Source organism: Rosa chinensis, chromosome 5 (assembly GCF_002994745.2).
Source record: "Rosa chinensis cultivar Old Blush chromosome 5, RchiOBHm-V2, whole genome shotgun sequence".
NCBI lineage: Eukaryota > Viridiplantae > Streptophyta > Magnoliopsida > Rosales > Rosaceae > Rosa > Rosa chinensis.
Window position 1 is genome coordinate 86,536,170 of NC_037092.1, and position 15,295 is coordinate 86,551,464.

General features: G+C 37.2%; 3 protein-coding genes across 3 annotated transcripts; all 3 read left to right on the top strand.

Annotated features, from left to right (window-relative positions):
- Positions 1-713: 713 nt before the first annotated feature.
- On the top strand, positions 714-2,206 carry LOC121053078. The gene is made up of 2 exons (XM_040519448.1): positions 714-1,701; positions 1,809-2,206. Exons 1-2 carry the CDS (start codon positions 880-882, stop codon positions 1,881-1,883), a joined length of 897 nt encoding a protein of 298 aa, XP_040375382.1. The 5' UTR covers positions 714-879; the 3' UTR covers positions 1,884-2,206.
- A 1,640-nt stretch (positions 2,207-3,846) lies between these two features.
- LOC112166184 (zinc finger CCCH domain-containing protein 14) lies at positions 3,847-7,915 on the top strand. The gene is made up of 3 exons (XM_024302957.2): positions 3,847-4,098; positions 5,524-5,584; positions 6,708-7,915. Exons 1-3 carry the CDS (start codon positions 4,014-4,016, stop codon positions 7,462-7,464), a joined length of 903 nt encoding a protein of 300 aa, XP_024158725.1. The 5' UTR covers positions 3,847-4,013; the 3' UTR covers positions 7,465-7,915.
- Positions 7,916-10,062: 2,147 nt separating this feature from the next.
- LOC112164377 lies at positions 10,063-10,904 on the top strand. Its single transcript, XM_024300579.1, has 2 exons — positions 10,063-10,512; positions 10,692-10,904. Exons 1-2 carry the CDS (start codon positions 10,063-10,065, stop codon positions 10,902-10,904), a joined length of 663 nt encoding a protein of 220 aa, XP_024156347.1.
- The last annotated feature ends 4,391 nt before the right edge of the window (positions 10,905-15,295 follow it).

The following is a 15,295-nucleotide window of genomic DNA, read 5'->3' on the forward strand; positions in this document are numbered from 1 at the left end:
TAGAGGTGAAATGAAAAAAAGAAATAAAAGAGAGAGAGAAAAAAAATTAAAAAAAAAAAACAAAGTAAGTGAGGGCATAAATCGCATAATAGACATTTTTGGCAACTTTAACAGAAAATTTTGACGGCAGGGACCAATTGGAAAGAAATTGAGAGTTCAGGGACTTTTTAGGTAAAATTCAAAGGTCAAGGACTGAAATTAACGATGAAACCCTATAAGTATAGGGAGTAAACAATATTTAATCTTATACTTGAACATCATATATGGCAACTCAAGAAGACCTAGCAAAGCTTGGGATGGAGGCTTTTGCTATACTAGACAAGTACTATGGCCGGCCCACTGCCGGAGGGGGAGTCGATCAGTACTCCATTTCCTTATTCTCATGAAGATCATCACCAACCTCGAGCTCATCCTCATCACATACTAGCCGGAAGACCACGTCCTCAGCAGGCCGGTGTTATTAACAGCAAGGATGCAGCTCTGGCCTTTGGTGATGCGGGTGCATATGGGGCAACATCAAATGCATTATTTTGTTGTTTTATTATAGATTTGTAACATTTGATATTTCATTGTTTAGATATTTTTAGGGTATCTTTTTACATTTAATTTAGGATTTACATTTAATTAGCTTTCCATTTTAGCTTAAGTCTACTTATTCTCCAAGTATTGTAAACCCTATAAATATGGGTAATGTAATCGTTGTTAGATAGCATATAGTTTATGAATAAAATCAGTTTATTTGTGGCATGTATTTGCCCTATTTTATGAGTTTGCTACTCCTTATTTCTTGTGTCTGTTGAGTGATTGTTGGAGGCTTGTGTTCGATACCTTTTCCCCATTAATTGGTATCAGAGCTTTGGCAAGAGCTTGGTGGATTCCATGTCTCAGGTCGGGCGACGAAGGGGAGGTTTTCTAATGGAGGGTCGTGACATCAACAACGACATGGCTGAAATCAAAAGGATGCTTCAGCAACTTGCGGTACGTCTTGATCGCATCGAAACTCGACGACGGGGTCATAAGAGTTTTGACGGGGAGAGAAACGTTACCACTTATCATCAACGTGTCGATCGCATCGAAACTCGACAACAAGATCGTAAGAGTTCCGACGGGGAGAGAAACGTTACCACCTATAATCAATGTGTCAATCGCATCGAAGTTTCACACCAAAGCAGTGAGAGTATTAAGGAGGAACAATACATTGATCTCTCTCATCGCTGTGCTTCTTTGTGTGAGCCAGACATACAGGATGAAGATAATTATGATTCTGAAGATTGCGATGAAAATTGCTTGGAGATTGAAGAGGTTGACCTGCCCATGCAAATGATTCATCTCCCAGTGCAACAAAATATCGTTAAAGCCATGCCAGTCCATCTTGTGGAAACATCATCAGCAATTGTAAGTCATGAAATTAATTCATGCATGGGTGATATCTTTGAATTGGATGATCATGTGGGTAATTCAGATCCAAAGCCCAAACTAGATCTGGATGTCGACATTGTTTTAGGATCTCAAGAAATAGAACATAGTATGTGTGGGTCAATACGTGAGCATCCTAACAGAATTGTTGGTGTTGATCTTAAGAAGTCATTTGTCTCCAACAAGCTGGTGAAGAATGTTGAATCTAAAAGCAAAGATGCATCCCTCAAATTTCATGATCCATTACAAGAAGATGCAACTCATCAATTTATTGATTTCATTGGGGTTAGTATTTTCTACTTACAGATTCCGAAGATATTAATTGATATTGTCAATCATATCAAGAAAGGTGAGACAAATTTTGGGTTGGCAAAATTTATTATTATGAGCAGATTTCTCAAGTCAAGATTAGGAAGGTATTCAAAGTATTTATTTATTTGGAATGGAAGGAATCAATTGCAAGCTAATCTGTCAAAAGAAGATTTGAAGCGATGGAAGATTTTGTTGAATTTTCTTCAATCAATGGCTCAAATTCGAGGACGAATTCTTTCCAACCAGGGAAGCCTGATGCGGGTGCATATGGGGCAACATCAAATGCATTATTTTGTTGTTTTATTATAGATTTGTAACATTTGATATTTCATTGTTTAGATATTTTTAGGGTATCTTTTTACATTTAATTTAGGATTTACATTTAATTAGCTTTCCATTTTAGCTTAAGTCTACTTATTCTCCAAGTATTGTAAACCCTATAAATATGGGTAATGTAATCGTTGTTAGATAGCATATAGTTTATGAATAAAATCAGTTTATTTGTGGCATGGATTTGCCCTATTTTATGAGTTTGCTACTCCTTATTTCTTGTGTCTGTTGAGTGATTGTTGGAGGCTTGTGTTCGATACCTTTTCCCCATTATTTGGAGGGTTTGAGATCAAAGAATATCATGACCAAAAACGGTTTCGACGTTAGTAGCCTCGCTAGCTAGCTTATACTTCGGTGTAAATTAGTAGCTAATAAATAAAGCCGTTCATGCAAGTACCGTATATGTTTAAAGGTGATCGGTGGTTCAGATCAAAAATAAATGCACAAGTGATTTGAATCTGCTCTTTATATATAATCTAGATATTCATAATTAATAATGTGTGTGTATTTATACATATCATGACTAATTACAATTTACATATATATAAGCTTTGTTCACTAAGGTTAACTTTACCAGCCTTGGTAAAACTGCAATCACCCTCACTAACAAAATTAGTAGTCTATGTATGCTTCTATAATGAAAGTTGCTGAAGCTTTGAATGATGAGAGGTTTAGAGAGTTCCTACAATAGGCTCAGGACAAAAAAGAAGACGAACACGCTAGCTCATCATGAAAAACACTACATTTTTTAACCGTTGGGCTGATGTTTCACTCTGTAGTAATGATTTCAATAAAAATACATATAGCATCCTTTGAGTAAGTAGATAAATCGGAGATCCCCAGGAACTGGTGGCCTGAGACGGCTGCCTCACATGACCGGCCTTGGATCATGTTAACCAGATCACCTAGGGTCAACATGATTTTTAATCACCCGGATTTGTATTAGGCTTAGAAATGGACAGTCCTAGCTAGTTATGGGTGATTGACCTTAAACTACATAGTTTGTGCTTGTCCCTTGCTAATACTGAACATGAACACATAATTGAAGTTTCCTTCTAGTTTTGTGGTTAAAGATTGCAACAAGTTGGAAGGTTTCGAAACCTAGTACTTGAGGGAAAAAAAAAGGAAAGCATTTTCAATTTACAAATTGAGTAAGGTTATGATATGTTAATATTTCTCATATATCAACTATTTTTATCAATTTAAGGACTCAGTTTATCATTTTAAGGACTAATTTTACCACTTGAGGACTCATGTCGTAACTAAGAAAATTTCCCACTTTACAAACTCATGTTATCAGTTTGAGGATTCATTTTACTATTTTGAGGACCTATTTGACCACTTTAAGACAATTGTATACATGTCATGCGCTAACACATTATGCAATTTCCCTTACAAATTGACCCTTTATTCAGTTAGTGCCAGTTTGACTCACTAGTGAAACCAAACTAAATCTGTTCAAAATCGGTTTTAATACATATATTATTTAGACACAAAAAACCTTGGATCAATCAGTTTGGTCAGTTTTGAACAGAGGGCCCATCAACATTTCAGTTTAAGCCCATCAACTAAACAATGTCGCAAGCCCAATAAACGCATTGCCGTGACGTATCTCATCAGATTCGGATTCCCAAACACCAAGCATGATTTCAATGATAACGTCACACGGATAGTACGTGAACTCTCCATCACAGTCACAGGACGACGGTGGTCGTAAGATTTACTTACCCAAAAAAAAAAAAAAAAAAAAAAAAATTATCAACCGCATTTAAATTCCAATTTCATGTCCGCTTTTCCCCTCTTTTCACGAACCCTAGACTCAAGAAAATTTCAATCCTTATTCTCTCTCTCTCTCTCTCTCCCCCTCCGCTAGGGTTTCACTGGTTCTCACTCTCTCTCTCTCGAGCCTTGTCACGGTTCCCTATCTGAGCCTGGTTGCTCTCTTCTGAGCTTTAATGGACTTCGGCGGTGGTCGCAAGCGAGGCAGGCACGAAGCAGCGTCGTTTAACGGCAATGGCGGCTTCAAGAAATCCAAGCCAGGTTCGTTTTCACATTGCTCTCAGCTCTGCTCGCTTGTCTTTGAAACCTTATGCATATCTATATATATGTGTGCTGTATCTGTGTGTGAGTTTTTTGCATGAAGTTAGGGTTTCGAGTTCGTGATGTGCTTTGTTCTGCTTTGTGCATTTTGTGTGTGATTCAATCTCGGTTGGAGTAGTAAGAGAGTGGAAAGCTGAATCAACGTGATTGAGTTGCGGGAATTTAAGTTTAGGGCTGAAGATTTGAAATCTTAGTGTTGAGCTTCGTTGAATGAAATCGAATCTGAGAAGAAATGAATCTTGAGCTGAAAGAATTGAGCTCAGTTTAGTTTGTGTAGGAAATTCTAGAGAGAAAGAAGTTTAAGTAGCTTTGTTCGTTTTTTGGAGTTGGCAGGATTTATGTTCCAGAACACATAAATTGGGCACTAAGCAACTCGTTTAATCGGGAATTTAACTTTCTGTTGGAACGCTGTTTCTGCTTAGTATCTCATCTGTTTGTTGGGAAAATTGCTACACTATTTAGGCATGTTTAGTCAGGATTTTGTGAATGATCTCAAGTTTTTAGCAGAATTGTTCTCTTTGTGGTTTCAATAAGATTCTTTGCTGGGTATATAAAGTTCCATTTTAAGTTTTGGAACTCTATGTCTAAAGAGTTTGGGGGCATTTTGAAAATTCTAGAAAAGAATTTTGGCGTAAATGGAATTGTCTATTTTTTTTTTGGTTCTCTGGTTCCATATATATTTTGATAATTGATGAACGAAAGTACGGTGAAAGTAGACAAGCTACTATTTATACAAGATACATTACCAACAGCTTCTAAAACATCAGAACCAGTTCCAAATTATCTCAATGAGAACATAACTAGATTAAGCTTCACCAATATGGAGAGACCAGGACCCTCAAATGCGCATGAATGAGGAAAACATCTACATCCAAAATTCAGTTGAGATTGAGGCCACAATGATACTCAAACATGAACTCTATCCCTTAAACCTTCAGTTCCTTCCATTTCCTCCATCCTATGATTAGTTGTTTGTCCTGCCCCCCTTTCTTTGTTATGGAATGTTTGGAATATCTGCTTATGGGTTGTTGTGATTTTAAACTTCACTCAAACACTACAGTGGAAGATTTTCAACCTGATTATCTTTGTTTCTTGAAACTCATATGTTGAAAAACCATGATCTATATATCATTGATAAAGTTCTGCAAGCTTTTTGTTGGTTCAAGTACCTAGAAGTTAGAGGTTTGCGTTCAACAGTATAATGGGCGTTCTTTAACCATTTGGATTCTTGAATGGAATTGGTTGTTTGTATATCTTTTGTTAGTGATAAAAATGGTAACTTGATGTTGGATATCTTTAAAGTTCTGAGGATTAATAACTCACTGTAAATATAACTGAGGGAAATTAATTAATGTTGTGCAACAGAAATGGAGTCCTTTTCAACTGGTATAGGAAGCAAATCGAAGCCATGCACAAAGTTTTTCAGGTTATAATCTTAACTTATCTAAAATCAATAGTCTAATTTAATTTTCCATATTGATAATTTATATAAATTCGTAATAAAAGTGATGCGATTTTGTGAGCAAAAGTATTGCAATTTGGACTAACGGAATGGGCAGTTAAAGCTGTGATACAGGTCAAACTCTGTTCTAATCATGATAACAAAGACTGAACAGATATGGTTGAGTGACAACGGTCGAATATTCTAAAAAATTTGATGCTGTGTTTTGGGACGCAGAATTGTCCTGTATATTGCGGTTATGTTTAATTTGTTTTGCATCACTCTCAAGTCGTATCAATGTCATGGGTTGCTGAGTTGCCTACTAAGTTGTGAAGCAGGTTATTCTATGTGTTCAGACTATGAAACAAAAGTAAACTGAATTGGTTTGTCTCAGACATGACGGGAAAGGTTGATCTGGGAAAGAAAAAACAGATATTGTTGTCAATTGTGCCATGTTTCAAGCCTCAGTTAGTAAAACATCATCTTTTGGCAGCCTTGGATGTGGAATTTTTAGTAGCTCTGGTCCTTTATAGTGAATCATCTGCAAATGTGTCAACTTGTCTGCCACGGTTGAAATTTTTCAAGTTGTATATACTCATTCAATTGTTTAAGTTATGTCATAGGCTTAAGAACTCTCTTTCATCATTGGAATTTCTGGTTTAGGAACAGAAGAGGAGTTCAGTGGCAACTCACATAACGGATAAATTCAAACAAATTATACCACTAGTATGAAATTATAAATATATGAACTTTCCTTTTGCTGTAGTAGTAGGAAGGGGAATAAACCCATGGGGGGAACAGGCCAATGCTATTTTGGTTCTTTTTCCCTCATTCCTTGCATCAGATTATGATTCCAATTGTTTAGCCTGTCTTTTCCTTGTGTGTAAGTGGAAGACATTCACTGCAGGAAATCGATCAATAGCTAATGCTTGGTATACAATTAATAGCGAAATAGCTGTAGATAATTGTCTTTGCTGAATATTCAGTTCACCAATTCTGAAAAATCTTGTAAGCTTGAATCATGTGAACTTTCTAATCTGGAGCTATATGACAGTTATAATGTGATTGATTACTTTGTGGGCTCATAAAATTTGTTGTTTTTATACAGCACTTCTGGTTGCCCTTTTGGAGAGGGATGTCATTTCTTGCATTATGTTCCTGGTGGCGTCAAAGCTGTATCTCAGATGACTGGTAGCAACCCAACTCATGCACCTCCTCCCAGACATTCAGCAGCCCCACCATCATTTCCAGATGGTTCTTCTCCACCAGCTGTCAAGACACGGTTATGCAACAAATACAACACAGCTGAAGGTTGCAAGTTTGGAGATAAATGTCATTTTGCTCACGGTGAATATGAGCTTGGGAGGCCCACTGCTCAATCTTATGATGATCCTCGTGGTGGGGGAGCAATGCATGGAAGGATGGGAGGTCGGAATGAGCCTCCCCCACCAAGTCATGGAGGTGCAGGTAGATTTGGGGCCATTGCCAATGCTAAGATTAGTGTAGATGCTTCCCTCGCTGGAGCCATAATTGGAAAAAATGGTCTGAACTCAAAGCAGATTTGTCGTGTGACTGGAGCAAAGCTTTCTATAAGAGAGCATGAGTCAGATCCGAAGCTGAGGAACATTGAGCTTGAGGGTACTTTTGATCAGATTAAAGATGCCAGTGCCATGGTTCAAGATATTATTGTGAACGTGAGCTCATCTGCTGGACCTCACATGAGAAATCCGTCTATGGGGGCTTCTCAAGGAAGTAGTAACTTCAAGACTAAGCTTTGCGAGAATTTTACTAAAGGTCAATGCACATTTGGTGACAGGTGCCACTTTGCACATGGGGCTGAAGAATTGCGCAGGGGAGGGATGTGATTTCTTTCAGTACTTCTCATCTTTTTCCCTTACCAATTTCTTGTAGGATACAGTTCTTACAGCATTATTTGTGTTCCTGGATTTTTTTTTTTAAGAGTGCAGTTTTCCTTAGTTTTCTAGGGGTTAATATTCGGGAAATTTAGTAGTTTGCCATATCTGCTCCTACTCTTCCCACTCGTCTTTCCGAATCATTCGGAGTTTTCTTGGTTGAACTATGTAGTGTAACTACGGGTTGCCCTGCTGCCTGCAGCATGTTCTGTGGAGAATGCTGTTGTTGGCTGCCTTAGTTTTGTTTTGATTAAAATGAAGAAGATAAAAGATGTTTTGATGGTCAGGGCTTTCATTTAAGTTTTCTCATTCAAATAGTATTATGCAAACATTAGATTGGAATAAACGTACCCGAGTTGTAACCCCATTTTCATCTGGAAAGCTTGGTGTTGAAATGACACAAGTCCTTGTGGCTTTATATACAGTGTAAATGATTAAGCTGTAGAGGCAAAGATTTGAAATACATGAACTTATGAAGCAATAGTTTTCTTACTTTGCTCTCTAGGCCATGTCCAAACTAACCCGTGAGCTGGGCTGTTGCCTTTTCAGTTTGGGCGGAAATACTTGAACCAATTAAACTGCTTATTTCTACATCTGATTTCTGCAGAAAAAGGACTTTTAATTGATAAAAAAAAATCTATGGAGGTCACTGGCCTAGCCAATGATGACCAAAATCATAAGGACTATTTAAGATATCAACACAAATTCCATGATGCCAGTCAATTGTAAGGAAAATAATGAACTTGAAATTTATTCATAGATTAACCATCATCGTATATTGAGGCAAACCATAACTTAAAAAACCAATATTTATGAGTATCATCATTCTCATCCCATAAAGCATACTTGGAAATTAAAGCTTCAAGTTTCTGTTTCGTAAGATTATTGAGACCCAAGTCAACACCCAGGATTCTTCTGTGCCTGCTTCTTCTGATCAATTAGAGCTGCCCTCTCCTGAAGTGCCCTCCCCTTGCTTCTCCTTGAGCTTGAGCTTGCGATACTTGATCCCGCAAGCGTTGCAAAGTGTCTGCGAGCATCAAAAAGAGAGAGTCTAAATCAGTGAAGCTCCACTAGCAGGAGTAACCAAGTAATATAGTGATAACTCGTGCGTGCACACACACACGAACATGGTTAACTTGAACTTACCTTTGGCCCCAGAGGTCCTCTACGCCACATTGGAGTTTCGCTGACCCGACAATTAAAGTTTGTACAGGTCCTATTCTGATTATCAATTTTTGGCGCAGGGCGTTGACAGCGAGTTGTGTTCTTTTTTCTAGATCCCCCGACCTTGCCTTTTTTGTGGGATACATTTAGGACACAAAATTCCCTCATTTCTGTTGGGGGAGTAAGTCTCTGTTGCCTTCTTTCGGTAACAGAGACTGACCTCTGGAAGTCAGTTATACTCATTGCAGAGTACTGTGACGCATGAGCATTGCCAGCAGATACAGCAGATCCAAAACCCAAGCCCTAAACAGTTGATCAATGCAACAAATGATCAATTTAATTGTAATGAGAAAAAAATATTCTAATTATTTAATGTCATGGTCTTCAACACATGTTTACTGAATCTACACATGCATGTTAGACTAAACACTAGGACTAGGGTTTTACGGATAAGTGGGGATACTACAATTACTAGATCAAGGGTTTTTTTCTTAATGTTTTTCTTTTGTTGCATTAAAGAAAGTATCAAATCTCTAATATCTATCCTATGATTCCTATCCCTAGTCCATTTTCCTTCTTTGCCTCATTACTTAGACCAACCTTAAGGGCATTAATAGATGAGTTAGTTAAGTTAAGTAGGGGGTGTCTCATCCGTTTTCCCAAAAAAAAAAAAAAAAATTAGGAAAAAAAAAAAGAAAGACAAATAGGAGGGCTAGATGATCATATCGAAAATGACAATAGCATTACTGTCATATTATTACTCTAGAACAAACACTATCTTTGCAAATGTTTTCAAAAGAAAGTTTATGGGAAAGTAGCAAATTCCTTTTTATAGATGTTGTCGTAATGAATTTAACCAAGGTTCTGTTATTAATTAGTAACTGCATATATTATTTGTAAAGACAGTGCTAATAATTGAACACAGACGGCTACACTTTGAGTCTATTATTGTGTATGCTATACGTTGTTAAGTGACAACATAAATAGCACCACCCAAACATTGATGAATATGAAACACGTCAAAGAAGTCATTTCATATTCAATTCATGTAGCAAGCACGATGAACAACATATAATGTATATAAGAAAGAGCTAAAGGCAATGTCTTTAACAACCATCTACACACACATATACATACGTACATGCCCGGCTTCTGAAAGCGAGGTACTTCCCTAATTGTGATTTTATGAGTGCTTCTGTTAATGGTGATATGTCGTTTGCATGGCGTAGTATTTTGAAGGGAAGGGAGGTACTACGTAGGGGCCTTCATTTTCAAGTGGGCAGTGGTTCGAATATTAGAGTATAGGAAGATCCTTGGCTTCCATTACCTTACCATTTCAAACCGTTCACTCAACTTGTGGTTGAGGACCTAATTGATCAAGAAAGGATGGAGTGGGCTGTTCCATTTTTGCATGAAATTTTCTCGCCAACTGAGGTTGATGTGATTGCAAGTATTCCCCTTAGTGTACGGACTCCAGATGATAAGAGAGTTTGGCACTGGGACAAACGAGGTGTGTATAGTGTCAAGAGCGGCTACCATGCCTACAGGCTCACAGAGAATGTGTCAAATTTGGCCTCATCTTCGAGAAGTTCGGGCAGGGCAGCTGATTTACATTGGAAGGTGTTATGGAAGGCACGAGTGCCTCCCAAAGTCCGTTCCTTCATCTGGCGGATGCACAGGGAGATTATTCCTACCCGAGCAGCTTTGGCTAAGAAATGTGCAATCTTGGACTCCAGTTGTGTGTTTTGCAACAATTACCAAGAAGATGCTTTGCATGTTTTTAAAGGCTGTAAAAGAGTTGAAGAATTTTGGAACCTGAGCCCTCTTAAGTTAAAGGTACGTTCCCACCCTTTTACTAATGTGTCTACATGGCTCTTGCATGTTTGTGAACTATTGCCCAATCATATGATAGAGATGTTCTACATGCATTGTGGGCTTTATGGGTGGCACGTAATGACGTGGTCTGGAAGGGGACTTCTTTTTGTCCATTTAATACCACAACTTGGGCTACTAAGCTATTGCAAGAGTATCATGATGCCCACCCTATCAAGATGACGAAGAGGATGAGGCAGAGAACCAAATGGAAGTTGCCCCCGAGGGGGAGACTCAAGTTAAACACTGATGGTGCTTTCTTTAGTGAGACTGGTAAAGGCGGAATTGGGGCAATCATTAGAGATGAGAACGGTGTGTGCGTAGCTGCCATTGCTCGTCCCTTTTCCCATGTTTGATCTGCTATTCAGATGGAATTTGAAGCTATGAGAGCAGGACTCCTACTTCTCATTCACCAAGATATGGATAATGTGGACATTGAAACGGACTGTACCATGGTGATTGATGCACTTGATAGAGACACAAAAGATTTATCTGAGGTAGGATGTATTGTAGAGGATTGTAAAGCTTATTTGCGTTCAATTCCTTCTTCATCACTCTGCTCTATTTATCGTGAAGCAAATGGTGTGGCACATAGATTGGCCCATCTTGCTAGTGTTGATTACTTAGATGATTATTGGTTAGATGAGACACCTGTGATTATCCAGGATGTTCTCTATGAGGATGCTTGTACTAGTACTCGAGGTTTAGGTAATATGTCCCCCTCGATGTACAATTATCCATCTATTATTAATAATAATTACGGGAGTGGGGCTGAGCCTCAGCCTCCCAGTTAGGCTGGGTTCCAAACCCCGTTTCAAAAAAAAAAAAAATACATACGTACATGCTACTTGTAAATCAATCTTCGTTGTTTTACTACTCACAAATATTATATAGTTCACTAGCTAACTAAAGATCAGAGATATATCAATACCTGATTAATATCGTAAGAACCATGTGCATTGAGATGTTGAGGAACATCCTGAGGAACTTCATCTGGATGATCGTCATCCTGGATAGACGGTAAGCTTAGTTTCAGCGTTAAGTCAACTTGATCCATCTTCTGAAGTTGGTAATAAGCTAGCACAGATAATATGAAAGCTAGTTAGTCAATTTAATTAGTTGAAGCGCAAAGATTTAAATTGAAAATCTTAATGATTCTGCACAGAGAGAAATTGGAGTGTGCATGACTAGTCATGCATGAAAATTTGGAAACTGAAAGTTATGATGGAGAGAACACAAAATGATATGGAAAGGCTGACGCAAACTACAGAAGAGCAAAACGTTTCATTAGCTTAGAACAAAAGGACATCATTAAGACAAAGGGATTTAGAGTGTGTTTGTGCGTGTAGAATCAGAGACTCATTAATAAAGCATTTATCTTTATACTTCCGAAACCCCAGTACCAATAAACGAACGAAGATTTTGAATTTCTAACATAACTTTGGCTATCAAGGAAAAAAAAAAAACTATGAATCTATCTCATAGTTCTAATTAATAACTTATCACTATATCAAAATAAAATTACAACCCTCAATCTCGGAGGGTTTCAAATTTTGGGATCCGTAGGCATATTTCCTTTTTGAAATTCTGCTTGCCCCCAATAATTTTGAGAAAAACTAACAAAAACAGCCATATAATAAACAATGTCATTGTACGTGTGTAAACAAGATCAGAGTAGGCCTCTGGCAGTGAGTCACGTCCCTCATCATCATTGATTATGTTGATTGTATGATAGAATCCACGTAACCAATGACCCACGATGATCGGAGGTGTACGCATGTCCGACAAATGTAAATTTAAAATTTTCTTTAATTTTAGACAAGATCGAAAGATCTATCAAAAGAATTGACAGAATCTATCTTAGAATAAAAATCAACATGATCCATATCATTGAGAGGCGCCGTATATCAATTTGGGCATACACATCGTGTAGATCGATCATGAAACTCATATATCACATCATGGAAATAAACAAAATCTCAACAGATTCATAAATTAAAAAAATCTTTTGCAAATAGTAGTTAACCAAGAACATATCCCTTTCAACCAAAAGAAAGAAGGATCAAATCATCTCCAAATAAATGGATCTACCATTTTCCTTATTGATCCTTTTTGATGTATGAAAGATTTAACCATTCTCTGATGGATATCTCATGATCAAGTATCAATTTCGAAAATCAAGGTAGACAAGGTAAATGAATCTAATTTCATAGATATAACATGCATATGATATTAGATTAATTGATCTCACAAGATGATCATTGATCAAATCAGCTAGCTCGCTGGCTACTGCTGCTACTAGTACCACACACACACTCATACTTACATGTACACCAAAAAGGGGATTGACTTGAAAAGTTTGGGGAGAAAAAGGGCTGAGGAAGATAGACTTGAAAGTGATCAGAGGCTCAATTTTTATGGAGTGCCTGAAATGAAAATGAAAGGCAGGATTTATATGGTGGTAAAAGGGGTATAGTTTTGGTCTTTATGGAATGTCCAACAGAACAAAAGGAAAACTCTATCCCTCAATTCATTGCCATACAGAATAGAATACCAATACTTAACCAAATTAAAATAAAAATAGATTGATCAATACCCACCACTGCAATGTGATACACGTGTCTACATGCATAATTCTACTCACCTGGTTTTCATTCGATTATGTTTATATTACCCCCTTAGATCTCAATGTAAGACAATGAATTAACCCAAGAAAAATCAAGAACAATGTCATTTGAATTCTGAAAATTTGAATAATCAAGTTCAATTGGACTAATAGAAAGATAGGCTCCAGTTATTAATGTAGATTGAAGGTTTTCACAACACAGCATCCATGTTTTCACCTTTAATTTATTTGGCAGTTATGGTGGTTTTTGTCAGTAACTCAGTATGCATTAAAATTTTTGGGTTGGCATAATGCTTGAAACTTAACCAGATGTGAGGGTTGGTAGTCTTAAAAGGTATGTCAAATAATATAACCCTCATGTATTAACACTGCTGGAAACTTTTGACTCAGTTCCATGCATGCTCTAATCTAATCTTCAGATAATTACTTTGTAATATGCGTTTGGACGTGTATACTAGTAAAATACATGTGAAGTAAGCATACAGATCACTCTGGTTCACAGCCATATTAGAGTTCCGATCAATTTCCGGCCAAGATGCAAAGACAAATGTTTAAGGATAGGGTACGTGCATGTGCATGTGCATGTGCATGCTATCAACAATTAAAACCGTGAAAATTCAACTTTTATTTTTCTTAGGGTTTTGAAAGATTAAATTAGGACCAAAAAAATTGACTTGAACTTTGTTTTGGTCTGGTAATTGACTTGAACTTTTGTTTGGTCTGAAAATTGGCTTGAACAATTTTTATACATTTTGTACAGTTAATTATGACCATGGTGATGTACTGGTATCCATATGACAAATTATCCACTTTTATATCTCAATGATAAGACTTAGATTTTGATACCTTTTTGGCTCTTTTGCTGGTTGGTTGAGCGGTACGTAAATAAGGAATATCAATATTTTGGAATGAACAATTAATTATTTAATTATGCATAACGAATCATTTCCAAATTTATGTAAAAAAAAATTTTAAATTAATATGACTAATCATGTATGATTTATTTTCCTTAAAAATACAAATCGCTTATTTTTAGAAATTGGAAGTCAAGATTAGGGGCGTTGAGACTTGCTAAGGTAAAGTTCTAGGGGTTTGACCCAACTATAGGGTTTAGGGCTAAAGCAGGTTTTTTTTCCAAGCAAGGGGTTAGGATCAATGCGCTAGGGTCTAGATTTAGGCTGAGTGACCCAGGTACAGTTGGGAAATAGGCTAAGTTTGGAGCATTTTGGGTCGAACATCCACATGTATGTCGACTAAGTGACTCAGGTACAAGGTAGTGTCAACCATGGGGCTAAGTTCCCCAACCCAAAGGCCATCATAAAAAGTGAGATATAAAAAGAGACACACATTTGCCGTTGAAATGTCTTCCGCCAAAAGTCTTCTGTAAGAAAATAAAACAGGGATGAACCTAATAAATTGTTTGGAACTATTGATCAAGATCGATGCATCTGCATTCGCGATATATATGAATGAAGCAGTTCGGGGAATCTTTGGTGCAAAGTGGATAAACAAGTGTAGATCACTATTCTTATGGTGCAGATTGGCGTGGCAATAAGTGCCCGAAGCTGCAGATCGTTATTGGTAATGTTTTCCAAGATGGTGACATACATAATAAGGTTGTGGCCTCTTTTCAGTTTATAGTTGTCGTTTGTTTGATGTTTTTAGTTATCTCTAGTTATTTTTTATTTTTTATTTGTGTTTAGATCTCAAATAAGTCCATGTTCTTTCGAGTCTTGGTTGTCTTCATGGATTCTGGTGGTTGCTTGCATTTGGATATATAGCTGGTCTTTTGTCCATAACCTAGTTTGTGACCGGCTTAAGGTCGTGCGTTTCATTACCAGCTTGCATTGATGTGATTAGGAGATCCTAGAATTGCCCACCAGTTCTATACTATGGTCACATGTACCAGTTCATGCTGACTATATTGGTCAATTTGACTCGATGGGCCAATCTTGTCCTTGTCGTTGGATACATTGATATGTCACTCTATCATCTCTTGAGTGAGGAGACTTAGTATTAGTCTATTGATCGATGTTTGTTGTTGGTTGGAATTCCTTAGTGGGTTTGTAATTATGATCAGTTTGTAATTGCAGTTTATTAGAATGAAATTGAGAAATTGAG

Bases quoted from the DNA above. Each gene is read 5' to 3' on its own strand.
- LOC112164377 (XM_024300579.1), top strand. From the start codon at position 10,063: ATGGAGTGGGCTGTTCCATTTTTGCATGAAATTTTCTCGCCAACTGAG. The intron at 10,513-10,691 runs GTACGTTCCCAC...TGGGCTACTAAG, and splicing joins TGAGCCCTCTTAAGTTAAAG to CTATTGCAAGAGTATCATGA.
- LOC121053078 (XM_040519448.1), top strand. From the start codon at position 880: ATGTCTCAGGTCGGGCGACGAAGGGGAGGTTTTCTAATGGAGGGTCGT. The intron at 1,702-1,808 runs GTTAGTATTTTC...TATTATGAGCAG, and splicing joins AATTTATTGATTTCATTGGG to ATTTCTCAAGTCAAGATTAG.
- LOC112166184 (XM_024302957.2), top strand. From the start codon at position 4,014: ATGGACTTCGGCGGTGGTCGCAAGCGAGGCAGGCACGAAGCAGCGTCG. The intron at 4,099-5,523 runs GTTCGTTTTCAC...GTTGTGCAACAG, and splicing joins CTTCAAGAAATCCAAGCCAG to AAATGGAGTCCTTTTCAACT. The intron at 5,585-6,707 runs GTTATAATCTTA...GTTTTTATACAG, and splicing joins CCATGCACAAAGTTTTTCAG to CACTTCTGGTTGCCCTTTTG.